We start from the raw sequence: 27,600 nt of genomic DNA, 5'->3' as shown, positions 1-27,600 counted from the left end.
CTTATCCTTCATACTTTACTTTTCCTATTTAACATGTACTTCCTTGCCTTGTTTGTCCTCCAAAAAAAATGCATCCTCTCTCATGTTTCAGGATTATATCCCATATGCCACTGCTCAGCCTAGCTATCATCCTGCCGTTTATTGCTTTCCGCCTCACCAATTTTTGTGTCATCTGTGAATCAATTGATCACAATTCCTGTGTTCATGTCTGGATCATTATTGTACACAACAAGCAGCAACAGATGCACCAAATAATACTGCAGTATGCCAGTGGACAGTTTTCATTCATAAAAATACCCTTTAAACATCAACCTCTCTGCCTCCTGCCACTTTGGGTCCAATCATCTTCTTAGCTCTTCAACAAATCTGCTATGCAAAACATTAACAAAAGCTTTATTGAAATCCATGTAGAGTGCATCAAATGCATCACTCAACAATACATGGAGTCAACCTGTTTGAAAATTCCATCAAATTTGTAAGACATGATCTTCCCCTTACAAAGTCATACTGACTATGCATAGTTAATCCTTGCTTGTTCAAGTATAGTGACTGCTGTCCCTCAGAATATTTTCCAATAGTTTCCCAACCACAGATATTAGACCTAGTGGCCTGCAGTTTCCTGGTTTATCCCTACTAACCTTCTTGAATGATGGTACTATATTAGCTGTCCTCCAGTCCTCTGGCATCTCCTCTGTGGCTAGAGGGATTTGAAAATTAATGTCACAGTCCCCGCAATCTCCTCCCTTGCCTTTCATAGCAGTCTGAGAAACATCTCATCTGAGCCTGGGGTTTTACCCACTTCAAAAGCCTGCTAAACTCACTAATACTTCCTCTCTATAAATGCTAATTCAAATACTTCACAGTCACCCCCTCCATTATTTTGGTCCTAACTTTCATTTGTTTTTGGTACTTAAAAATAGACTTTCCTAATTAATAGCAGTTTACAGGTAGCCTCCAACAGTTGTTTCTTACCAGCCAAGTGACTTGAATTTGTTGCATTGACACTGTTGATTTTTCAACAAATTGTGACTGCAGAATATACTTCCTAGACTAATGAAATGTGAAGCTGGATGAACACAGCAGGCCCAGCAGCATCTCAGGAGCACAAACGCTGACGTTTTGGGCCTAGACCCTTCATAAGAGAGGGGGATGGGGTGGGGGTTCTGGAATAAATAGGGAGAGAGGGGGAGGCGGACCGAAGATGGAGAGAAAAGAAGATAGGTGGAGAGGAGAGTATAGGTGGGGAGGTAGGGAGGGGATAGGTCAGTCCAGGGAAGACGGACAGGACCCCCACCCCATCCCCCTCTCTGATGAAGGGTCTAGGCCCGAAACGTCAGCTTTTGTGCTCCTGAGATGCTGCTGGGCCTGCTGTGTTCATCCAGCCTCACATTTCATTATCTTGGATTCTCCAGCATCTGCAGTTCCCATTATCACTGATACTTCCCAGACTACTTCATTGTGATGCTGATTGCAAGACACACTTCCTGGGCTGCTTTGCTGCAATACTGATTGCGACACACTCTTCCCAGACTGCTTCACCATGATGTTCTTTACAGGACTCTCTTCCTAGACTGCTGCACTGTAGAGCAAACTTCCCATGCTATTTTGCAGTCACCACTATGGTGAAGCAATCTTCCTGGTCTGCTTCACTGTGATGCTGAATGCAGGATACTCTTCCTAGACTCTCAGTATGAATGGACGATGGTGTTGGGTAAAAGGGAGTATATGTTCAAGGCAGCAATTTGTAAATAGAGCACTGTTACAGGAATCAATGATGCGCCCACAAATATTTGCTATACCTATTAATAACTAGGATAAGAGAAGCTAATGCCCTATCTTTAAATTTTGCAAAAGATACAACAATAGGTGCGAAGGTCAGAGGTGATGAAATCAGTCTGGAGAAAGATATGGACAGGTTGAGGTTTTTATTAAAAATTTATCCATTTTGTGGGATGTGGGCATCACTGGCTGGCCAGCATTTGTTGCCGGTCCCTAGTTGCCCTTGAGAAGGTTGCAACAAGCTGCCTTCTTGAACTGTTGCAGTCTACCTGCTGTGGGTTGACCCATAATGCCATTAGATAAGGAATTCCAGGATCTTGACTCAGCGACAGTAAAGGAACTGCAATATATTTCCAAGTCAGGATGGCGAGTGGCTTGGAGGGGAGTTTGAAGGTGATGGTGATCCGATATATCTGATGCCCTTGTCGTTCTCGATGGAAGCGGTCATGGGTTTGCAAAGTACTGAGAGAGGATCTTTGGTGAATTTCTGCAGTGCATCTTGTAGATTGTACACACTGCTGCTACTGAGTGTCGGTGGTGGAGGGAGTGGATGCAGTGCCAATCAAGCAGACTACTTTGTCCTGGATGGTGTCAAGCTTCTTGAGTGTTGTTGAGGCTACACTCATCCAGGCAAGTGGTATTTCATTACACTCCTGACTTGGTCCTTGTAGATGGTGGTCAGGATTTGGGGAGTCAGGAGGTGAATTACTCGCCTCAGGATTCATAGCCTCTAACCTGCTCTTATAGCCATTACAATTATGTGGTGAGTCCAGTTGAGTCTCTGATCAATGATAACTCCCAGGATGTTGATGGTGGAGCATTCAGTGATGGGAACACCACTGAATGTCAAGGGATGGTGGTCAGATTGTCTCTTATTGGTGATGGTCGTAGCCTGACATTTGTGTGGCACGAATGTTATTTGCCCTCAGCCCAGATCTACTGCATTTTGACACAGACAGCTTCAGCGTCTGAGGAGTTACAAATGGTGTTGAACGTTGTGCGGTCAGGCATTGGCAAACAACCCCATTTCTGACTTTATGATGGAGGAAAAGTCATTGATGAAGCAGCTGAAGATGGTTGGGCCAAGGACACTACCGTGAGTTACTCCTGCAGATATGCCCTGGAGCTGAGATGACTTATCTCCAACAACCACAACCTTCTTCCTATGTGTCAGGTATGACTAATCATGGGTTTTTCCTGATACCCACTGATTCCAGGTTTGCTAGGGCTCGTGATGCCACAGTCTGTCAAATGCAGCCTTGATGTCAATGGCTGTCACTCTCAACTCACTTTTGGAATTCAACTCTTTTGTCCATGTCTGAACTAAGGCTGTAATGAGGTCAGGAGCTGAGTAGCCCAGACAGAACCCAAACTTTGTGTCCCTGAGGTGGTTATTGCCGAGCAGGTGCTGCTTGATCGCACTGTTGATGAGACCTTCCATCACTGTACTGATAGGGCAGTAATCGGTCAGGTTGGATTTGTTCTGCTTTTTATGCACAGGACATACTTGGGCAAATTTCCACATTGTGGTTAATGCCAATGTTGTGACTGTACTGGAACAGCTTAGCTAAAGGAATGGCAAGTTCTGGAAAACTAGTCTTCAGTATTATTGCTAGATTGTTGTCAGGGCTCACAGTCTTTGCAGTATCCACTGCATCCAACCATTTTTTGATATCACATGGAGTGAGTCAAATTGGCCAAAGACTGGTATGTGTGATGCTGGGGACCACAGGAGGACACCGAGATAGATCATCCACTCAGCACTTCTGGCTGATGACTGCTGTGATAGCTTCAACCTTACCTTTCAGTGAGTGAAGAAAAACCTGGTGGTTAGAACAGAATGTGGGGAAATGTGATGTTGTACACTTTAGGCAGCTCTCTGCAGTACAAATGGACGTTGCGTGTTCTCTCACAAAAGGCTAGCATACAAGTTCAGCAGGTAGCAGGGAAGGCAAATGGACTCTTAGTAAATTTCCTCTGTGCTCTTTTTGAGGCTTTGACAGCCATCCTCAAGTCTGGTGCACCCAGAATTGTACATAATATTTCAGTTGAGGCTAAACCGGAATGTGCAAAGGTTCTCCTTTTGTTTTGACTTCTTTTATTTTCCATTAAAAAAAATCAAAGCATTCTCTATGCTTTCTTAACCATCATTTAAGTTATCTTGCTGTCCACAAGGATTGTGACTATGGAAATTTTAGTCTTAGAAGAAAGATAAAAATACTGTGCCACAAGTCAGTTAGATAATGACTTCCTGAATTTTCCACATGGTTGAATTCAGCTTTATAGGAAAAATACACATTGTTATTGTACAAGAAAAGTTTAAGAGCAATGTTTCACTGCCTATGTACATACCTATGGTAGAAAGCAGCGCCTGTTAGGACCATAGAGTAATCATTGGTCCATTTAGACGTGTAGCCCCATCTTTCCTTAGTGCTGTCCCAGAAATGACTGCGAGCTGGGTATCCCACAATTCTCTCAGGGAAGCTTTGCCACACAATGAAGGCAAAATCCACCTAAAATAAAATGAAGCCTAAATCAACTTTTTTTAATAAAATTAAGAACAAATAGCCTACATAATAAAGTGTTAAATCTGCATGCAGGTGACTTACAATGGCTATAATCTTTCGTTATTTTCACAACTTTTGAAAACAGAGATAACTGCCCTTGAACAGATTATAATCTAAATAGATATTTAATGCATAGGGGAACAAATCCATTGGATGTAGCTCTTGGATGCCATTGCTACTAACCCTTTCCCAAAATATATGGAAGTAAATGTGCAAAGGTACCATGCTGCAAAGATAGAACAAAGAAACTGGACAATTCATACGTACGCCTATGCCTATACTCTGTTCGCAATAAACGACTGCACCTCCCAGTCGCGAACCACTTCAACTCCCCCTCCCACTCCTTGGGCAACATGTCCATCCTGGGCCTCCTCCAGCGCCACAACGATGCCATCTGAAGGTTGCGGGAACAGCACCTCATATTTTGCTTAGGAACCCTGCAGCCCAATGGTCTCAATGTGGACTTTGCAAGCTTCAAAATCTCTCCACCCCTGGCCTCATCCCAAAACCAGCCCAGCTCGTCCCCACCTCCTTGACCCGCTTATCCACTCCTCTCACCTCACTGACCTACCCCACCCCCACCCTCCAGCTTCATCCCTGCCCCCGCCTCCTCGTCCTGTCTGTCATCTCTTCACCTATCTGCTCTTTTATCTAACCTTCAACTGCCTCCCCCTCTCTATTTATTTCAGAATCTTGTTCCCCTCCCCCATTTCTGAAGTGGGACCTAGACCCAAAATGTCAGCTTTCCTGCTCCTCTGATGCTGCTTGGCCTGCTGTGTTCATCCAGCTCTACACCTTGTTATTGCAGTCAATTCATGCACCAACTTCTTAAAATTCTAAACAGTAAGTAAATTTAATGAACCAAATTTGACAGCAAATGACCTACAGACTGTATTACAAAATGCAGAGTTGAGTAGATCTTTGATTTTTGTTCTGGATATTCAACCAGAGGTCTGTTCTTAAGGATGTATTCTGTTTGCAGGGGTTTACCTTTTTGTTTGTAGGGGCACCATTTTCATTAACTCTTATTAGCAATTGTAATTACACAGCATCATTATCTTATGTATTTGGTTTGTGATTTTTTTTAAGGTTTCCCTCTTTAAATAATATGGTAGTACAAATTCTGTATGGATTTAATAAACAATTTTAATCTGGAACCTGCTGAAATCCTCAATCATGCTTTTATTACCTGTAGACACAACTATTCCAACACAATTCTGGGTGGTCGCTTGCATTTTGCCCTCCTTAATCCAGTGATCTCCTAATTCTGCTGTCAAGCACCTTGTAATGCTTCATTATATGAAATGTGCTACTCAAATTTAACGTTTTCAACTTGACTTATTCAAGATGTAAGCACTGTTTTGTTATTCCATCTCAGATTTTGAAGCCTTCTGACTCCTTCTACTCCTCCAACTCAACTCACTAGAAGTAAAATGCAGTCCTGGTTATTTATGAAAATCAGGAAGCTGACACACTTATTTGGGGAACTTCCCCCAAAAACTGTCCAATCCCATTCAAAGATTAAGAGGTAGCCTTTCTTGCTTTCTACCACTTAATCCTTTAATTAGATTAGCAAGATCTGCAACTGGACCAGTCAGCATACCTCAGATTAAAAGTCACACCTGGATCCTTGGGCACTCACCTCATGAGGCTCAGCCATGATGACTGGTTCTTGGCTTTATTAGCAGCAAAGACGTCCTATTTTCTGCTTCTCCTCCTTGAAAAGTGACTGACAACAGTGCAGCTGAACCCCTGCATGTGGCTCTGGGACAAGACAATCTCAGGATTCTTTTTTCATACTCTAGCTGCTCCTCCAAAGGCAGATTGTGATTCGAGGAGCAGCAGAGAGGATATGAGCAACATGAGCAGGATAGAATCTGACTAGAGAAACAATTGCTCATGGATTCTGTTTCTCTAACATGCAGGGCAACCGTTTCTTTGCAGGTCTTTTGATTCGTCTAGGGGACTTTTAGATAAAGAGGCCAAACAGAGACATGCCAGAGAATTCCTGGAGGCCTGGCATCCTGGAGCTCTGTCAGCAAACACATTGAACCGGACCTGATATACAAAGCACTGAAAAACAGAACTGGAAGTAATACCAATGAACCCAGCAAACCGAGGCATATAAATAACAAGCAGGACAGAATACCAACACTTCACTGGAGGCGCACTGATGATGTTACCCAGCAGGGTGACGAAACGGTCTGCAATCAAAAACATTGGCTCAGTGAGCAAGTCTGCAACTACATCCACGACCCAAGCTACAAATGTTCTCAAAAACTTTGAAGCAGCAATTCGCCTGTATTTCACTCAATCCAGTCTATTACATTCAATGTTCATAACGTGGTCTCCTCTACACCGGAGAACTGAAACGCAGACTGGGTGACAGAATTGCAGAACTCCCACACTGTTTGCAAAAAAATGAACCCCATGTACCAGCTGCCTACCATTTCAACACAACAGCATGCTCCCTGGCGAACACTTCTGTTGTAGGCCTGCTGCAGTGTTCCAGCAAGCCTCAGCACAAGCTCAAAGAACATCATTACATCCTATTCCAGCCACCACCCATAATCCTTCTCTGACATATCAATGTTATCAGCAGTGCTGCTTCCCTCTCTTGACCAGAATTGGAAAAATTAATTGATTTTGCTTCTGATTTCCACCCTGCCCTCACTTTCACCCGGTCTCTCTCTGACTCCCCCCTCCTTTTCCTTGACATGTTTCTGGGGACAGACTGGCCACTCACATCTATGATAAGCCCAACTTGCACAGCCACTTTAGGGTGGCACGGTGGCTCAGTGGTTAGCACTGCAGCCTCACAGTGCCAGGGACCCAGCTTCAATTCCAGCCTTGGGTGTCTGTCTGTGTGGAGTTTGCACATTCTCCCCATGTCAGTGTGGGTCTCCTCCGGGTGCTCTGGTTTCCTCCCACAGTCTAAAGATGTGGAGGTTAGGTGGATTGGCCATGCTAAATTGCCTGTAGTGTTCAGGGGTGTGGGTGTTATAGGGGGATGGCTCTGGGTGGGATGCGGACTTGTCGGGCCAAAGGGCCTGTTTCCACTCTGTAGGGAATCTGATCGAATCCAACGTATTCTCGCACCGTGCTTTCTGTAAACACTCCATTCCCTTCTCCCAGATCCTCCATCTTTGTCACATATGTTCTAATCAGGCCAACTTTGATGAAGGAGCCCCCAAAACATCCAACTTCTTCCTCAACAGAGGATTCCTCAGTACCGTTATCAACAGGGCCTCAACTAGGTCCTATCCATCTCCCAGACTTCCACATTCACCCCCTCTCTTCCCTCCCGCAACAGCAGTAGGGTTCACCAGGGCCTTATCTACCATCCCACCAGCATTCACATCCAGAAGATCATCAGCCACCATTTCCACCAGCTCCAGTGAGGTGCCACCACCATACATATTTCTTGTCTGCCTTCTGCAAGGATCATTCCCGCCAGGACACCCAGGTTCACTCTTCCTTCACACCCATCAGCCCCATGGCAATTTCCCCTGCAACCAAAGGTGTAACACCTGCCTATTTACCTCCTCCCTCCCCCAGTATCAAAGGGCTCAAACATACTTCTCAAGTGAAGCAGTACTTTACGTGCAATTCTCACAATCTAGTCTACTTAATTCACTGCTCTATATTGGGGAAATGAAGCGTAAATTGGCTGACCATTTTGCAGAACAAAAAAGACCCTGAGCTACCTGTTGCTTGCCACTTTAACACACTACTGTGTTTCCTGGCCAACATCTCAGTCTCCGGCTTGCTGCAGTGTTCCAGCAAACCTCTGCTGGGGACCCTGCAGCCCTCTGGACTCTATCAAGTTTAGTGCCTGAACTCTCCCATGTCCTAAACCCCTAAACCACTCACTTGGCCTTGTTTATTACATAGTCTGCCATTACTTACCACCTTTTGTCAGCCACTAATAGTCTCCATTAACAGCTTTTAACCCCTCTTAGCCAGATCGTTATCTACTCCTTTGTTTATCGAACGGTTCTCCACTCTCTTTAGGCTGTATCCCCCACTTATCATCTACTCCTTATTCTCTCTTCCCCCACCCTATCTGCTGCACGTAAACCAACATTTCTTAGCTACCGTCAGTTCTGAGGAAGATTCACCAGACCTGCAACGTTAACTCTGATTTCTCTTCACAGATGCTACTAGATCTGCGGAGTTTTTTTTTTAAGCAACTTCTGCTTTTGTATCTCATTTTCTGCTTGGGGGCACTGCAGAACTGCACACCCTTCAGGACTCAACACCAAGTTCAATACCTTTAGAGCCTGATTCTAACCGTCCATCCATTTCACCTACTGGTCATGCAGTCCTGTTATGACATAGGTTGCTTTTGGCAGTATCTACCCATTCCCACATACCATAAGCCCAATATTCCATTATGCTGGTTGCCTTCAGCACAACTAACCCATTTTCTCATTCTTAGTTCTTGCTCTCTTTTCAGTTTTTCTTTGTTTTATAATAATTCAAAGTGTGACAAGTAGGGGTAGAAAATATATGCAGAAGAGTGCAGCAGAAATTAGAACCAGAGGCAGCAAGCATTGTAAAAAGTCAAAGCTTAAAGTTCTTCATCTAAATGTGGATGCATGCTGTATATCTAACAAGATAGAGGTGGTGATAGCACAAATAGAAATAAATGATTATGACTTATTAGCTATCATGGAGATGTTACAGGGTGGCCAAGACTAGGAATCAATATTCCTGGGCATTCAACATTCCAGAAGAATTAGCAAAAAGGAAAAGGGTAGCTTTGTTACTAAAAAGGTATGCAGTGGTGAGTAGTGCTGCAGGTATTTTGGATCTTGGTGTAGAATCAGTTTTGGTGGAAGTAAGGAATAAAAGGCAAAGAAAGCACATGTGAGAATTACCTACAAGTCCCTGAAGAGTTGTCTTAATCTAGGAGAAAGTAAATTTGTAAAATAATGGAGGCATGCAAGGAGGGCACTATAGTTGGCATGGGTGATTTTAATCTGTACTTTCAAAAATAAATTTCATGGCACATAAAATCACTGGCCAGGCCAATATTTATTACTCATCCCTAATTGCATAGATAAAAATTAAGAGTCAACCACATTGCTGTGGGTTGGCCATACTGACTGGACAAATCAGATGGACTAGAGTGACGTGGAAGATAGATATTGAGAGCGTACCAGTGATTGGCTTTTCAGAGCAGTATGTTGCAGAACCAATCTGGGAACTGGCTGTTTTAAAGCTAGTAATATGCTGAGGTAGGTTTAAAATGAAATAAGGGCAAATACTGAGATTTGAAGAAAGAGTTGTCTAAATTGGGCTTGGAAAATAGTTGAAGGGAAAAGCCAGTAGATGAGCTGTGGAAGACATATAAGCATACATTTCTTAATGCTCAGCAAAAAAAAACAAAAAACTACTCTAAAAGTAGTCTGGATAAGAATCAAAATAACAGAAGCAGTCAAAGAGGGTATCAAATCAAAAACTAAGACATACAAAGAAGGAAAAACCAGTGGCAAGCTTGATGTTTTGTTTTTTCTAAAATGAAGGAGCAGTGGATGCCTGAAAAGCTAACAAAGATGGAGAAAATTGATTGTGCAAGTAAATTGGTAAGAAATATAAAACCAAACAGGATGAGCTCGACAGATATATAAGGAGAGTAACTAAGATAACTGTGGAATCCTCGATGATGCAAATGGGGAACTGATTTCAAGGAACAGGGAAACAATCATATTTGATTTTACGTTGGTCTTCACAGTGGAGGACACTATAATCAGATGGAAGATTTTAACTGTAGCATGCAAATTTCACGGAAATGCTAGTGAAGGAGGTAAGGAAATTGATTCTTCTATGTCTAAAATATACAAGTAATTCTCGACAAAAAGACTGAATTATATCATCATCACTGCATAATCCAGCTCAGCGCGTACTTATGCAAATCCTACAAATGTGAAGACACCAGCAAATTGTTTTTAATTAGTAGCATTTCTTCTGTTGCTAAAATTCAACCAATTTTATTTACACAGTGATGTTACACAAATGGGCAATGTCCAATGCTAAGAAGCTTATTGTAAACATAAAGAAAGACAATTATAGATTATGATTTTTACATAATATTGTCGCTGAAATTCTAAGAATTGATTAATTACCCAGAGAACTCAATAAATCAAAATCAAATGGAAAAATTTTTGGAATTTTGCTCTTCCCTTCAAAAATTTCTTGACTTAATTGTACAGTAAAAGAATTACAATATAGTAACAGAAACAAATTAACAGGCTTGAACATGCCTTATTGGTTAAGGCAAATTCTCTTCTCCATATTGAAACAACTTTCTTGTTACATTATCTGTGTCAGAATACAATGGACATCACTCAAACAGAAGGGAATGTGGCATAATTTTTTGTTACATCCTGTTTTGGTAGCAGCAATCCAATTTTATAAACAGCCAACTATGGGTTTGGAGTTTTAAAAAAATTACACCTAGTCATGGGGGCTATTAGCTACAGTTCCTCTGAAGTTTATAGGATTGTAGAAAGATGGAGTAGAGTCAGCAGTGCGGAGAATTTAATCACTGAGGCAGGTGGGGTGAGATTCAGAGAGTAGAGGGAAAAGAGAGATTTCCTTGTTGTCATTTTGCATTCCAGTCACACAAGAATCATCCAGCACGATTTCCACCATCTCCAGCAAGTTGTCACCACCAAAAACATCTTCCACCGTCAGCATACTGCAGGTCCAGTTCTCTCTGCGATACCCTGCTCCACTCTTTCACAGCACCTTGCCAAGCAATTGCAGAAGGTGTAAAACAGTTTCTCATTTACCTCCTCACTATCAAGATTCCAAACACACTTCCAGATGAAGCAGCATTTTACTTGCACTTATTTCAATTTAAGCCAAGGTATTTACTGCTCACAATGTAGGGTCCTTTACATTAGCGAGATAAAATGTAGACTGGGTGACTGCTTTGTGGAATACCTCTGCCTTGTTCATAGGAATGACCTTGGCCTTCCAGCTGCTTGCTATATCAATAAATCATATTGTTCACATGCTAACATTTTCATCCTGGGCCTGAAATGTTCTAACAAAGCACAGCGCCAATCGAAGGAACAACACCTCATTTTCCACTTAGGCACTTCACAGGCTCTACGTTTCAACACTGAATCCCATAACTTCAGAAACTGATTGCATGATGCCTGTTCGCTATTATTCTTACATCCTCTTCACCCACACTCCCCATAGCCTTGTTTTGTTTATTTTGCCTTCAGTAGAGATGATTCATTCCCTCCCTTTCACACCTTCATTTACATTTTTCTTTTCTCTTTCACCACTCTTATCTTATGCACTGGGCCTCAACAGCATCTCCTTCACCCCTCTTCTATATCTATGCAAGTATTTTTTACAAATTTTCTAACACCCTAAAGAAAAGTCATTCTGACTCAAAACTTTTACTGTTTCTCTCCATAGACGTTGCCCGACCTGCTGGGTTTCTCCAGCATTCTGTTTGTTTTTGATTTCCAATACTTTGCTTTTATACTTTAGTTTATAGTCTATTAAGATCCATCAAATGCTGTATACCAGATTTCACTATCATCTCTCGAAGTAGAGATGGGATATACATCTGGCAGGATCAGGACTTTTCCCCTGGTGCAAGGAACCACTTACGTAATGTAAGATAATAAAATGTGAGGCTGGATGAACACAGCAGGCCCAGCAGCATCTCAGGAGCATAAAAGCACTTTGCTCCATGGATGTCACAATTTCACAGAGATGTACTATAACTGGAAAAGGGTTGCACTCTCTAAATCTTCAGTTGGTATGCAACTACGCTCAGCTCAGTTTGGTGACTCTCTGCTATCACGGCAGCAATCATGATGTTTTTATCTGATTCACATCAAAGCAAAGGGTACTGATCGTAACAACAGCTACTCACTGTACACATGACTGATGACTACCCCCTATCAACAGACTACATGTGAATCATGTTCTTATATGTATATCATAGAACAACCAAGAACGTAATCAGCAGACCACTATCATCCATTCTGGAGAGTCTCTGGCCCAAAACTGTAACTCTGATTTCTCTCCACAGATGTTGCCAGACCTGCTGACTTTTTCCAATAATTTCTGTTTACGTTGCTGTCTTAGCTGCTTGGAGTGTTTCAGTACTCGCTACTCTCCCAGGTCATTGCATTGTGCCATATTCCTCAACAACCTCACCATGAGGTGCAGTGGTAGGCGATGGCTCTTGAAACGCATTAATTGATCTTTACCTCTGTGGCTATTTGTCTACTGCTTCACAATGTAGATAATGGAAGGAAGAGTTGGGAAGAATTCGTAAATCACAACTAGCAGATATACAACAGGAACTCCAGAAGATTGCAAAAGCCGGAAGGACTGATAGTTAATTTAAAGCTATTTAACCCATTTAAAATGGTTGTTCAATTTTCAAATATTTCTCAGTGTTTTCATTTTAATGAAATGAAAGCTTGGCTGAACTGTTGCTATTGATTTTGTAATAGCTCTGTTGGATTAAGTTTATAAGACCAGCAGTACATTGTACTCCATGGAATTGCAGGAGGGGGAATAAGAGATACTTAACATCATACTGAAACTGACCAGGATGGGAATGCAGCATGTGGGAACTTGTCACCCACATCCTTTCCCAACACTAGTGATCCGCTGCCTCCATTTCTGAAAGGCTTTGGATTCTGCCCAACACAAATGAAAATCTGGCCCCATGTTTGTGCTAAATCTTTGCCATATAGTGATCCAAATCCTAAAACCTAGTCTTTTCTCTATATTTTTGCAATGCAGCCCTATCCTGTCCTCACTCAACATACGCACAAACGCTTTCCAGTACAGTATACCCAATAGGAATGAGGAACATGAATCCTAGCCAAATATTCTCACCTCAGCCAAGATGCATGAAGCTAAGTGCAGTGCCCTCAATGCCAATCTCAGGTGATATCCAAAGTAATTCAGTAGACAGCAATCAAATTCAGGATCTTACTGATCTGCACAACTTTCTAAACAGGGCAATAGGTTTCAAGTGGAGCTAAAAGAATGGTATATCCTTACCTCAGTGGTAGAAAGAACAGTGTCTTCATCAAGGCTAAGTACTGCATGTGTATTGATGGCATCGTAGGGAAGAAAACGACTGCTCATAACCTGTGTGTAATGCAGATGAAAATTAGGGAACTAATTTGCATATTTAATGATGGTAAAGTCAAGACCAGTGTGTTTTATGAAAAGTCATGATAAATGTTTGTTAAATTAATATTTATGGCATGTATTGGATAATCAAAACTGAAACCACATTGATAAATTCCAGCACTGATGACTCTGATTTAAACACAGTTGTGTGGTCCTCCCGTATCTCTAGAAGGCACCTCCTTCATACAAAATGAACAGACAGACTCTACAAATTACTGACAATGTAAATGCACCATTACTTGACTTAGTCACAAAATGAATCTGCACAAAATATTGGCAATTCCAGAAAATTATATATCGGACTAGCGAAAGGCCAATTTTTCCTTGCTCATAAATACTTTAAGGAATGAGCCGTGTGATTCTACAAATTTTAGTTTTGAATTACAATCGGCATCCCATGCAACAGCAAAAATCTAAAATCTTAGCTTTGTTTCCATCAAATTTGATCAATTTAATTCTGCATGCATGAAATATAGGATTCCTGTTGCAAAATATACAGGGATAATAATAAAGTTTGGTCTTGGTAACATCAAGTGAACATTTAGGCATGGAGCACAAGTTTGGATTTTCATCATGCATGCTCTGATTCAAACAAAAAATTCACAGGTATTTCTCAATACAAAAGTTACACAAACTTTCCAATAGTTTTACTAATTTTCAAAGATAAGAGTTAGCGAGAAAGCTCACTAAGTGAGGAATTAATACAAAGAACAAAGAAGTTACAGCACAGGAACAGGCCCTTCAGCCCTCCAAGCCTGCGCTGATCGAGATCCTCTGTCTAAACCTGTCGTCTATTTTCTAGGGGTCTGTATCCCTTTGCTCCCTGCTCATCCACGTACCTGTTCAGATACATCTTAAAAGACACTATCGTGTGTCTACTACCTCCGCTGGCAACATGTTCCAGGCACCCACCACCCTCTGCGTAAAGAACTTTCCACGCATATCTCCCATAAACTTTCCTCCTCTCACTTTGAACTCATGACCCCTAGTAATTGAGTCCTCCACTCGGGGGGGGGGGGGGGGGGGGGGGGGGGGAGAGAGACTTCTTGCTATCCACCTTGTCTATACCCCTCATGATTTTGTAGACCTCAATCAGGTACCCCGTCAATCTCCTTCTGTCTAATGAAAATAATCCTAATCTACTCAACCTTCCTTCATGGCTAGCACCCTCCATAGCAAGCAACATCCTGGTGAACCTCCTCTGCACCCTCTCGAAAGCATCCACATCCTTTTGGTAATGTGGCAACCAGAACTGTACACAGTACTCTAAACGTAGCCGAACCAAAGTCTTATACAACTGCAACATGACCTGCCAACTCTTGTACTCATTACCCCATCCGATGAAGGAAAGCATGCCGTATGCCTTCTTGACCACTCTATTGACCTGCTTTGCCACATTCAGGGTACAATGGACCTGAACACCCAGATCTCTCTGTACATCAATTTTCGCCAGGACTTTTCCATTTACTGTACAGTTCGCTCTTGAATTAGATCTTCCAAAATGCATCACCTTGTATTTGCCCAGATTGATCTCCATCTGCCATTTACCTGCCCAACTCTCCAGTCTATATTCTGCTGTAATCTCTGACAGTCCCCTTCACTATCTGCTACTCCACCAATCTTCGTGTCACCTGCAAACTTGCTAATCAGACCACCTACACCTTCCTCCAAATCATTTACGTATATCACAAACAACAGTTGTCCCAGCACAGATACCTGGTCACTGGTCACAGGTCTCCAATTTGAGAAATGCCCTTCCACTACTACAGTGTCTCCTTTTGCCTAGCCAGTTTTTTTATCCATTTAGCTAGCACACCCTGAACCCCATGTGGCTTCACTTTCTCCATCAGCCTGCCACGGGGGACCTTATCAAACGCCTTACCGAAGTCCATGTATATGACATCTCCACCCTTTCCCTCATCAATCAATTTTGTCACATCCTCAAAAAATTCTATTAAGTTGGTAAGGCATGACCTTCCCTGCACAAAACCATGTTGTCTATCACTGATAAGCCCATTTTCTTCCAAATGGGAATAGGTCCTATCCCTCAGCATCTTCTCCAGCAGCTTCCCTACCACTGACGTCAGGCTCACCGGTTGATAATTACCTGGATTATCCCTGCAACCCTTCTTAAACGAGGGGACAACATTAGCAATTCTCCAGTCCTCTGGCACCTCACCCGTGTTCAAGAATGCTGCAAAGATATCTGTTAAGGCCCCAGCTATTTCCTCTCTCGCTTCCCTCAATAACCTGGGAAAGATCCCATCCAGACCTGGGGACTTGAGCCACCTTAATGCCTTTTAGGATACCCAACACTTCCTCCCTCCTTATGCCGACTTGACCTAAAGTAATCAAACATCTGTCCCTAACCTCAACATCCGTCATGTCCCTTTCCTTGGTGAATACCGATGCAAAGTACTCGTTAAGAATGTCACCCAATTTCTCTGACCTGACACATTATTTTCCTTCTTTGTCCTTAAGTGGGCCAATCCTTTTTCTAGTTACCCTCTTGCTCTTTATATATGAATATATTGTGTAGCTTTCTACAATTTTTCACAATGTCACTCAAAAAACTGACTTTTGCTCAAGAATAGTTTGAGGTATTGGCGGTCCTTTCACATCGTGCAAGGTTAGGTGGTGAATATCAATGAGCTATTTGAACGTGGTCAATATGTCTAATCTGTTCCTTGTGAAGTGTAGAAACCTCCCTCATATTCTAACTTTCTAACCAAGAAACACTGATGACACTGAAGCAACTCAATTTCTGGTGTTAATCCAGCTCAATTGTATTCTATTTTCATATTGTAGGTCAAGCTACAAGTTTTAATTAACTCTCAAGGCATCATTCAATGAAGACTTCTTTGGTGAAAAGGATTTTCACTAAAATCATTTTCTTAAAATGACAGAGAAAAGAAAATAAAACTATACATATTTACATCTGAAGGGAAAAACCTCATTCTCCAATGCCATTCTTAACAGTATTGAGTTATTTGTTTTATATAAATGCACAGAAGTACTTTTGTAGCCAGAGGGGCTAATGCTCCTTTAATTTCTTTTTACAGAGTGCACAGACATTATTTTAAAAAGTAAATCATTGGTCAAAAAATATGCTTTACACTACAGCAATGGTGTCACAGGACAACGTTTCCATTGCAACATCTCCCAGGCCATTTCACAGGTGTGACTATCAAGCGAAGTTTCAGACAAAGACATATAACGAGATTACCATAAAAACTGGCAAGACTTAGGTGTTAAGAAGTTTCTTGAAGGAGGAGGAAGAGAGAAAAGTTTAGGACATGAATTCTAGAGCTTCAGGTCTGTGAAGTTGAAGGTTATAACCTCCAATGTTGAAGGAAACCAAAAATCAAAGTTAGGTAGGCATAATCATAAAGAAGTAGAAATATCTGAGGGTTGGGGAAGTTAGATGAGGCTGCAGAGAAAGGGAGGGGCAAGGTAATATAGGAATCTGAAGATAAGAATGTGAATTTTAAAACTGAGCTGGTGGCCAGTGCTGGTCAGTGAGCAGAGGGTTGCTGCATGAATAGAATTGGTGCAGGAGGAGTGTGGAAGTGAGGATCCTGACAGGCATTCAGCATCACCAAGTGTGTGCAGAGAAGCAGACAAACTGGTGCTAGATCGACAAATAATGCAGAGGTCGTAAAATAAAACTTTTATTCTTGTGTAATTAGAAGTTTGGGTATAATAAAACCAGAGGTCCATGCTCTCCTTAGCTATGTTTGGGGTGCACGTGCACATCCCAAAACTTATGGAAAATCCTAGAGACTCTGAACAGAGTGCAGGAAATGCCACAGGCTGCAGCAACTTGAGTTCCAGGCTTTCAGGTTTTGAGCGGCAGCTGGGGCACTACAGTACACTCAAGTCTTTGTTGATAGCATGCTCCAGGACTCGTCATCCTGCAGTTTAAGAAAACGTAGACAGAGAGTAATGGATGACCACCAAGGAGAAGGAGCGGTAGTGAAAGGATGCCCCAGATGCATCTCACTTCCAAACCATTTACTGACATCGGTCAATGGCTGGAGTGGCGGCTTCCCTGTGGAAACCAGCTAGACACAAGGCCCTGGCACTGTAGGTAGTCCAGTTGCTTGGAAACGAATGCGAGAGAGTGAGAGAGCTGGGTTAGGGTGGTAGCAGGGGAGGGGGTGGTAGAGGGGAAGGGAAGAAAAGGGGATGAAGAAGAGGCTAGAAAGCAAGTAATGTGTGTTAGAGTCCTCACCTGATATTTTATTACTTTTATTTCCTTATCAATTTTGGCTTAGGCCTGTGAACTGGGAACTGTGAGCTAAAGATGACTTTTGAGCTATGAGCAACAGCTGAAAAGGAAAATAGACCAAACAAGCTTTTGCATTCTCATGAGGTAAGGTATGGAAATTAACTGTCGGTTGGTTTCTGATTAAGGTTCTGCAGACACTTTGTCCCTAGAGAAAAGTATAATGAACAGTCAGAGAGAATCTAGGATAATATCTTGCTTTCATGGTGCCAGGGATAATGATGTTTTAAATGTTTGATGCAGATTGTTAAAGGGGAGAGCAAGAAGCTGGAAGTTATTCTACATTTGGTTGGAATGGCATAGTTAGGGAAAGGATTAAAGGTTTGCAGAATGAATATAAAATGGTTAGGTAGAAGGTTAAAAAAACAGATTAAAAGTCCTACTATCTCTGAATCAAAAGTAATAATCTCTAGTTTACTTCCGGTGCCAAGTTCTAATGAGGGAAGGAATCAAATGAGAGTGAGGTAAGTCAATGGTTGAAGAGGTGGTGTAATGCATAGGGAGTCAGTTTCTTAGATCATTGGATCTCTTCTGGCACAGAAAAAAATCTGTTCAAAGACGATGGGTTTCACCTGAACTGGAAAGGGGCAAATATCCAGCAGGGAGATTTTCTAGTATTATTTTGAAAGTCTAAAAGCTTTTAGAGAGCAAGGATTGGCCTTCCTAATTAACAGTGAAAATAGAAAAAGCTGAGGATGGTTCTGAATCAGAAAAGAGCAAGTTAACCTAAAAAGACAGAAAACAGCAAGTTAGAGAACAAAGTAACTGAAGAATTGAACTGCATTTACTTTAATTCAAAACATCTTACAGGTAAGGATGATGGACTCAGGGCATGTATGGGAACATGGCACTGGGACATTGTAACTATTACAGAAACTTGCCTGAGGGAAGGACAGCACTGGCAGCTCAATGTTCCAGGTTTTAGATGTTACAGGAAGTATAGAAAGAGACATGAGAGAGGAGAGCGAGTGGCATTTCTGACTAAGGAAAACAATACTATTGTAATTAGAGAAAACACTTGAGGGATCATTTGGTGAAAATATATGGGTTGACTTAAGAAATAAGATTGGGATGATCATTTATGTTTTGAACCACAAGCCCCCCCCACCCCCGTAGTCAGAGGGAAATTGAGAAGCAAATATGTAGAGAGATCGCAAACATAGGAGAATAATAGTAGGGAATTTTAATTTTCCAAAGATTGACAGGTTTAGCTGGTGAAGAATTTGTTAAGTGTGTTCAAGAAGATTTTATTTATTAATATGTAAATGTTCTTAATAGAAAAGGAGCAAAACTTGACCTTCTCTTCAGAAATAAGGCAGACAGGTGACTAAAGTGTTCGTAGGGGAACACTTTGGAACTAGTGATCAGAATACTATTAGTTTTAAAATAAATACGTAAAAGGATAAGCTCTCCATTAAAGTTAAAGTTCTTAAGTGGAGTAACACAAATTTTAAGGGTATGAAACAACAGCTTTCAAAAGTTAACTGGAATAGACTCTTCACAGGTAAAGGGATGACTGACAAGTAGAAGGCCTTCAAAAGTGTGATAACATGAGTTCAGAAACATTATGTTCTTGTGAGAGTGAAATGCAAGGATAGTAAGATTACGGAACAATGAATGAATAAAGATATTGAGGTCAAGAATATAAAAGAACCATATTAGACATAGACAATGTGGGTCAACAATCTCTTGAAGACTATAAAGACTGTAGGAGCATTCTCAAGGAGGACATCAGGAAGGCAAAGATGGGACATGAAATAGTCTTGGCAGATTAGGTTAAAGATAATCCAAAAAAGATTCTATAAATACATTAAGAGCAGGACAGCAACTAGAGAGAGAGTTGAGCCCCTTAAAGACTAATGAGGTTGTCTGTGTGTTCAACCTCAAGAGGTAGAAGAGATAGTAAGTGAATATTTTGCATCAGTTTTTCCTGTTGAGAAAGAAATGGAGGCAAGAGAACTCACTTTGAAAACAGTTCCTTTTACAGAAGAGGAAGTGCTGGAGCTCTTAGAAAATATGAAGGCAGATAAATCTTCAGGACTTGATCGAGTATATCCTAGGATGTTGTGGGAAGTTATGGTGGAAATTGCAAGGCACTTGCAGAAATGTTTGTATCATCTATAAACATGGATGAAGTACCAGAGGGTGGCTAATATTGCACCATTATTCAAGAAAAGGTATAAGGAGAAAACTATACGCCTAAGAGTCTGACATTGGTGGTGGATAAATTGTTGGAGATGATTCTGCAAGATAGGAATTACATGCTTTGGAGAGGCAAGGATTGATTAGGGATAGTCAACTTTTTTTTGACAGGAAAATCATGTCTCACAAACTTGGCTGAGTTTTTTTTAGGATGTAACCAAAAAGACTGATGAGGGCAAGAGTGGTAGACATTATTTACTTGGACTTTAGTAAAGCCTTTGATAGGTTGCACATGGTAGAATAATTTGTAAAGTTAGGTCACATGGGATTCAGGGTGAGCTTGCCAACTGGATACAAAATAAGCTTTACAGTAGGAGACAGAGGGTGGTAGTAGAGAAAATGGGAACTGCAGATGCTGGGAGAATCCAAGATAACAAAAAGTGTGGGGCTGGACAAACACAGCAGGCCAAGCAGCATCTTAGGAGCACAAAAGCTGACGTTTCGGGCCTAGACCCTTTGAAGGGTGGGAGTAGAGGGTTGTTTTTCAGACTGGATGCCTGGGACCAGCAGTGTTCTGCAGGAATTGGTTTGTCATTTATATAAATGGTTTGGATGAGAATATAGGCGGTGTAAGTTAGTAAGTTTGAAGATGACACCAAAATTGGTGGTACAGTAGACAGTATAGGTTATCTAAGATTACAAAGAGATCTTGATCACTTGGGTCAATGGACTGAGTGGTAGTAGATGGAACTTAATTTGGATAAATGCTAGGCAACATTTGGCTCAGTGGTTAGTACTGCTGCTTCACAACACCAGGGACCTGAATTCAGTTCCACTCTCAGGCGACAGTCTGTCGGAGTCTGCACATTTTCCCCCATGTCTGCGTAGGTTTCCTCCCGGAGATGTGCAGGTTAGGTGGACTGGCCATGGGAATTACAGAGTTGCAGCGAAAGGGTAGGGTGGTGGGTCAGGGTGGGATGTTCTTTGGAAGGGTGTAGAAGATTCGACGGACCTAATGGTCTGCTTCCGCACTGCGGGGATTCTATGATTGCATTTTGGTAATTAAAAACTAGGACAGGACTTAATACAGTTAATGGTAGGGCCTGGGATAGTGTTGAAGAACAGAGAGACCTAAGGGTTCAAGTACATAATTCTTTGAAATTTGCATCACAGGTTGACAGGGCGATTATGAAGGCATTTAGCATGCTTGCCTTCACTTTTCAGACGTTTGCATATATAAGTTGGTATGCCATGTTGAGGTTGCTCATGACATCGGTGAGGACTCATCTGGAGTACTGTGAGCAATTCTGGTTACCCTGTTATAGAGGAATGTTGAGGTTGCTCATGACATCGGTGAGGACTCATCTGGAGTACTGTGAGCAATTCTGGTTACCCTGTTATAGAGGATATTATTAAACTGGAGAGGGCTCAGAAAAAATTTAGAAAAACCAGAATATTGTCGGTAATGGAGAGTTTGAAATTTAAAAATAGACTGGAAAGACTGGGACGTTTTTCACTGGAGCATGGGAGTTGAGGGGTGACCTTATAGAGGTTTATAAAATCATGAGGGGCACAGATAAGGTGAATTACAGGGGTCTTTTCCCTAAGGTAGGAGAGTTCAAAACTAGGGGGCACATTTTTAAGATGAGAGGAGAAAGATTTAAGGAGGACATGAAGGGGAGTTTTTTTTTTACAGCAAGTGGTTCATATATGGAACGAATTGCCAGAGGAAGTGGCGAATGCAGGTACAGTTATAATGTTTAAAATACATTTGGATAAGTTCATGAATAGGAAAGGTTTGGAGGATAACGAGCCAAACACAGGCAGGTGAGATTAGTTCAGTTTGGGAACATGGTCAGCGTGGCCTGGTTGAAGCGAAGGGCCTGTTTCCATGCTGTATGACTCAGAGCTTTAGATTCCTGAGGCTCTGCGACCATCGCTCAGGGAGATTGGACCTGCCATAAGTCAGACAGGTTACATATGAACAGTAATGGGACCAACAACCTCATTGGAACGTTTGCTAATGCTTTGAAGCTCGATTTAAATTAAATTGGCATGGGACAGGATGTTAACGAGTAGTTGAGAGGGAAGACAAGCTGAGATAGAAGTTAAGACGTGAGGGTGAGCGAATCTGGAAGGTAGAGGAAACATAGGCTATCTAAGAAAAAATAAATTTAACAAGGCTGAATTGAATATATTTTAATACAAGGAGTCTGAAGATGATGATAGATAGGCATGTGGAATATATCGCATCGATGACGAAGACTCGACTGAAAGACAGATAGGACTGGTAAGTCATTATTCCTGGGTACAGGATGTTAATAAAGTACAGAGGGTGAATGGATGAGAGAGTATGTTGATGCAATAATGATCAGGTAATCAATTTTAGCAATGATGAGAAAAGATATCTTGGATTATTTAAATCGAGTCATCAAATGAGGTCATACGAGAAGTAAAAAGCACAATCGTACCCCTAGACATAGGAACAGAAGTAGGCCATTCAACCCCTTGAGCCTGATCTGCCATTCATTGAGATCATGGCTGATTTGTGATGTAACTTCATTTGCCTGCCTTTATATCCATATCCCTTAATACTTCTGTTTAACAAAAATTAACCTATTTCAAGTTTAAAATCAACAACCAATCCTCACCCACTACCATTTGCAGAAGAGAGGTCAAAACATCTACCAGGCTATGTGTTTAGAAGTGCTTCCTAACATTCTCCAGAACAGCATGGCTCCAATTCTCAGACCTTGCCCACTAGTTCTATAATCCCCAAACAGTGGAAACAGTTCAACCTTATATAATAAGATAATAAAATGTGAGGCTGGACGAACACAGCAGGCCAAGCAGCATCTCAGGAGCACAAAAGCTGACGTTTCGGGCCTAGACCCTTCATCAGAGAGGGGGATGGGGGGAGGGAACTGGAATAAATAGGGAGAGAGGGGGAGGCGGACCGAAGATGGAGAGTAAAGAAGATAGGTGGAGAGAGTGTAGGTGGGGAGGTAGGGAGGGGATAGGTCAGTCCAGGGAAGACGGACAGGTCAAGGAGGTGGGATGAGGTTAGTAGGTAGCGGGGGGTGCGGCTTGGGGTGGGAGGAAGGGATGGGTGAGAGGAAGAACCGGTTAGGGAGGCAGAGACAGGTTGGACTGGTTTTGGGATGCAGTGGGTGGGGGGGAAGAGCTGGGCTGGTTGTGTGGTGCAGTGGGGAGAGGGGAGAGGGGACGAACTGGGCTGGTTTAGGGATGCAGTAGGGGAAGGGGAGATTTTGAAACTGGTGAAGTCCACATTGATACCATATGGCTGCAGGGTTCCCAGGCGGAATATGAGTTGCTGTTCCTGCAACCTTCGGGTGGCATCATTGTGGCAGTGCAGGAGGCCCATGATGGACATGTCATCAAGAGAATGGGAGGGGGAGTGGAAATGGTTTGCGACTGGGAGGTGCAGTTGTTTTTTGCGAACTGAGCGGAGGTGTTCTGCAAAGCGGTCCCCAAGCCTCTGCTTGGTTTCCCCAATGTAGAGGAAGCCGCACCGGGTACAGTGGATGCAGTATACCACATTGGCAGATGTGCAGGTGAACCTCTGCTTGATGTGGAATGTCATCTTGGGGCCTGGGATGGGGGTGAGGGAGGAGGTGTGGGGACAAGTGTAGCATTTCCTGCGGTTGCAGGGGAAGGTGCCGGGTGTGGTGGGGTTGGAGGGCAGTGTGGAGCGAACAAGGGAGTCACGGAGAGAGTGGTCTCTCCGGAAAGCAGACAGGGGAGGGGATGGAAAAATGTCTTGGGTGGTGGGGTCGGATTGTAAATGGCGGAAGTGTCGGAGGATAATGCGTTGTATCCGGAGGTTGGTAGGGTGGTGTGTGAGAACGAGGGGGATCCTCTTGGGGCGGTTGTGGCGGGGGCGGGGTGTGAGAGATGTGTCGCGGGAAATGCGGGAGACGCGGTCAAGGGCGTTCTCGATCACCGTGGGGGGAAAGTTGCGGTCCTTAAAGAACTTGGACATCTGGGATGTGCGGGAGTGGAATGCCTCTCCGTGGGAGCAGATGCGGCGGAGGCGGAGGAATTGGGAATAGGGGATGGAATTTTTGCAGGAGGGTGGGAGGGAGGAGGTGTATTCTAGTAGCTGTGGGAGTCGGTGGGCTTGAAATGGACATCAGTTACAAGCTGGTTGCCTGAGATGGAGACTGAGAGGTCCAGGAAGGTGAGGCATGTGCTGGAGATGGCCCAGGTGAACTGAAGGTTGGGGTGGAAGGTGTTGGTGAAGTGGATGAACTGTTCGAGCTCCTCTGGGGAGCAAGAGGCGGCGCCGATACAGTCATCAATGTACCGGAGGAAGAGGTGGGGTTTGGGGCCTGTGTAGGTGCGGAAGAGGGACTGTTCCACGAACCTACAAAGAGGCAGGCATAGCTGGGGCCCATGCGGGTGCCCATGGCCACCCCTTAGTCTGTAGGAAGTGGGAGGAGTCAAAAGAGAAGTTGTTGAGTGTGAGGACGAGTCAGCTAGGCGGATGAGAGTGTCGGTGGAGGAGGACTGGTCGGGCCTGCGGGACAGGAAGAAGCGGAGGGCCTTGAGGCCATCCATGCGGAATGCAGGTGTACAGGGACTGGACGTCCATGGTGAATATGAGGTGTTGGGGGCCAGGGAATTGGGAAGTCCTGGAGGAGGTGGAGGCGTGGGTGGTGTCACGGACGTAGGTGGGGAGTTCCTGGACCAAAGGGGAGAAAATGGAGTCCAGATAGGTGGAGATGAGTTCGGTGGGGCAGGAGCAGGCTGAGACGATGGGTCGACCAGGGCAGGAGGTTTGTGGATTTTGGGAAGGAGATAGAAACGGCCGTGCGGGGTTGGGGAACAATGAGGTTGGAGGCTGTGGGTGGGAGGTCCCCTGAGGTGATGAGGTCGTGAATGGTGTTGGAGATGATGGTTTGGTGCTCGGGTGTGGGGTCATGATCGAGGAGGCGGTAGGAGGTGGTGTCGGAGAGTTGGCGTCTGGCCTCGGCGATGTAGAGGTCAGTGCGCCATACTACCACTGCGCCACCCTTGTCTGCGGGTTTTGATGGTGAGGTTGGGGTTGGAGCGGAGGGAGCGGAGGGCTGCCCGTTCTGCGGGGGAGAGGGTGGAGTGGGTGAGAGGGGTGAGAGGTTGAGGCGGTTGATGTCTCGACGGCAGTTGGAGATGAAGAGGTCGAGGAGGGTAGGAGGCCTGGGGGTCAGTGGAAGGAGGGTTAGGTTCCCGTTGAAGAAGTAGGCATGGAGGCGAAGACGGCGGAAAAACTGCTCTATGTCCGACCGTGACTGGTATTCGTTGATGTGTGGTTGTAGGGGGACAAAGGTGAGCCCCTTGCTAAGGGCTGACCGTTCGTCCTCAGTCAGTGGGAGGTCTGGGGGGGATGGTGAAGATGCTGCAGGGCTCAGTGTGGCTGTCTCCTCTGGGGTTGCAGGCTGTGGAGGTTGTGGGCGGAGCGATGAGGTCGTCGGCCGTGGGCGGGGTTCCGTCGGCCGTGGGCGGGGTTCCGTCGGCGTCGGCCGTGGGCGGGGTTCCGTCGGCGGGGCTCCGTCAGCGTCGGCCGTGGGCGGGGGGCTCCGTCGGCGTCGGCCGTGGGCGGGGCTCCGTCGGCGTCGGCCGTGGGCGGGGCTCCGTCGGCGTCGGCCGTGGGCGGGGCTCCGTCGGCGTCGGCCGTGGGCGGGGCTCCGTCGGCGTCGGCCGTGGGCGGGGCTCCGTCGGCGTCGGCCGTGGGCGGGGCTCCGTCGGCGTCGGCCGTGGGCGGGGCTCCGTCGGCGTCGGCCGTGGGCGGGGCTCCGTCGGCGTCGGCCGTGGGCGGGCTCCGTCGGCGTCGGCCGTGGGCGGGGCTCCGTCGGCGGTTGGAGGATCGGGGTGGGCGGCAGCAGCTGAGGTGAGGGGTGGTGTGTGGCTGTAGTACCTGGACGTGGAGGTGGTGACTGCAGCAGCGGTCCGGAAGTTCTGTGGCCGGCGAGGCGGATGTGACGTCATCGGTGGGGTCTCCGGCCGTGTCCTCATGGTCAATGGCGGCGGGTGCATGGTGGGGAGGGGCAGGGACAGAGTCGGGATTTGGGAGGCGCAGGAATCCTCTAGTGGGTGGCAGGGGCCAGTGAGTTTGTTGTACTTATGATTTTTGGTGTCCAGTAAAGCTGAGTGGAACTGGGTGTTCAGTCTGTGGATCCTGCGGAGGATAAAAAACAGCAGGGGTCCTTTGCAGGTCTGGGAGAGGGAGGCTCTGAGCTGGGGCAGGCTGGATTGCAGTGCCTGGAGGTGCCGGCGCTTGGCTGCAAGTGTCTGTTTCAGGACTCGCAGGGAGAAACACTTCTGAAGGGTCTGAATATTCTGGGTGTAGAGGTGGTCACGGTTGGGGCCAAATTGGGAAGGCTGAAATGTGGACTGTAGTCCCTTTGGGATGATCTGGTTCCGTAGGCAGGTGCTGAGGAGGTGATGTGGCTGTGGTACCTGGTTTGCTTCAGGACATGGTCGAGCAGTTTCAAGGCCGAAGAGATTACAAGAGAGTGGCAATGGAGAGAGATTCCTGAGGTTGGTCCGGAGGGAGGAGGGTAACTTCTTCAGGTTAGGCATCCCTGGAAGAGGCTTCGCAGTGAGGTTAAAATAGTATCAGAGATGATGGGAACTGCAGATGCTGGAGATTCCAAGATAATAAAATGTGAGGCTGGATGAACACAGCAGGCCAAGCAGCATCTCAGGAGCACAAAAGCTGACGTTTCGGGCCTAGATCCTTCATCAGAGAGGGGGATGGGGGAGGGAACTGGAATAAATAGGGAGAGAGGGGGAGGCGGACCAAAGATGGAGAGTAAAGAAGATAGGTGGAGAGAGTGTAGGTGGGGAGGTAGGGAGGGGATAGGTCAGTCCAGGGAAGACGGACAGGTCAAGGAGGTGGGATGAGGTTAGTAGGTAGCGGGGGGTGCGGCTTGGGGTGGGAGGAAGGGATGGGTGAGAGGAAGAACCGGTTAGGGAGGCAGAGACAGGTTGGACTGGTTTTGGGATGCAATGTGGGGGGGGGGGGGGGGGGGGGGGGGGGGGGAGAGAGAAGAGCTGGGCTGGTTGTGTGGTGCAATGGGGGGAGGGGACGAACTGGGCTGGTTGAGGGATGCAGTCGGGGAAGGGAAACAACTGCACCTCCCAGTCGCAAACCATTTCCACCTCCCCCTCCCATTCTCTTGATGACATGTCCATCATGGGCCTCCTGCACTGCCACAATGATGCCACCCAAAGGTTGCAGGAACAGCAACTCATATTCCGCCTGGGAACCCTGCAGCCATATGGTATCAATGTGGACTTCACCAGTTTCAAAATTTCCCCTTCCCCTACTGCATCCCTAAACAGCCCAGTTCGTCCCCTCCCCCCACTGCACCACACAACCAGCCCAGCTCTTCCCCCCCCACCCACTGCATCCCAAAACCAGTCCAACTGTCTCTGCCTCCTAACCGGTTCTTCCTCTCACCCATCCCTTCCTCCCACCCCAAGCCGCACCCCCCGTTACCTACTAACCTCATCCCACCTCCTTGACGTGTCCGTCTTCCTGGACTGACCTATCCCCTCCCTACCTCCCCACCTACACTCTCTCCACCTATCTTCTTTACTCTCCATCTTCGGTCCGCCTCCCCCTCT

General features: G+C 44.9%; 1 protein-coding gene across 1 annotated transcript in view; it reads right to left on the bottom strand.

Moving 5' to 3' along the window:
- ext1b (exostosin glycosyltransferase 1b) overlaps positions 1–27,600 on the bottom strand; it is a 174,403-nt gene that overhangs the window by 10,577 nt on the left and 136,226 nt on the right. The window contains exons 9-10 of the mRNA XM_048528949.2: positions 13,404–13,493; positions 4,132–4,292 (exon numbers count right to left, since the gene is read on the bottom strand). Coding sequence (XP_048384906.1) covers positions 4,132–4,292; positions 13,404–13,493 — 251 coding nt within the window. The remainder of the gene's footprint in view (positions 1–4,131; positions 4,293–13,403; positions 13,494–27,600) is intronic.

The sequence above is a fragment of the Stegostoma tigrinum genome, chromosome 5 (assembly GCF_030684315.1).
Source record: "Stegostoma tigrinum isolate sSteTig4 chromosome 5, sSteTig4.hap1, whole genome shotgun sequence".
In the NCBI taxonomy this organism is placed as follows: Eukaryota; Metazoa; Chordata; class Chondrichthyes; order Orectolobiformes; family Stegostomatidae; genus Stegostoma; species Stegostoma tigrinum.
Note: the sequence above shows the minus strand (reverse complement) of the source record. Positions and strands in the feature narration are given on the sequence as shown.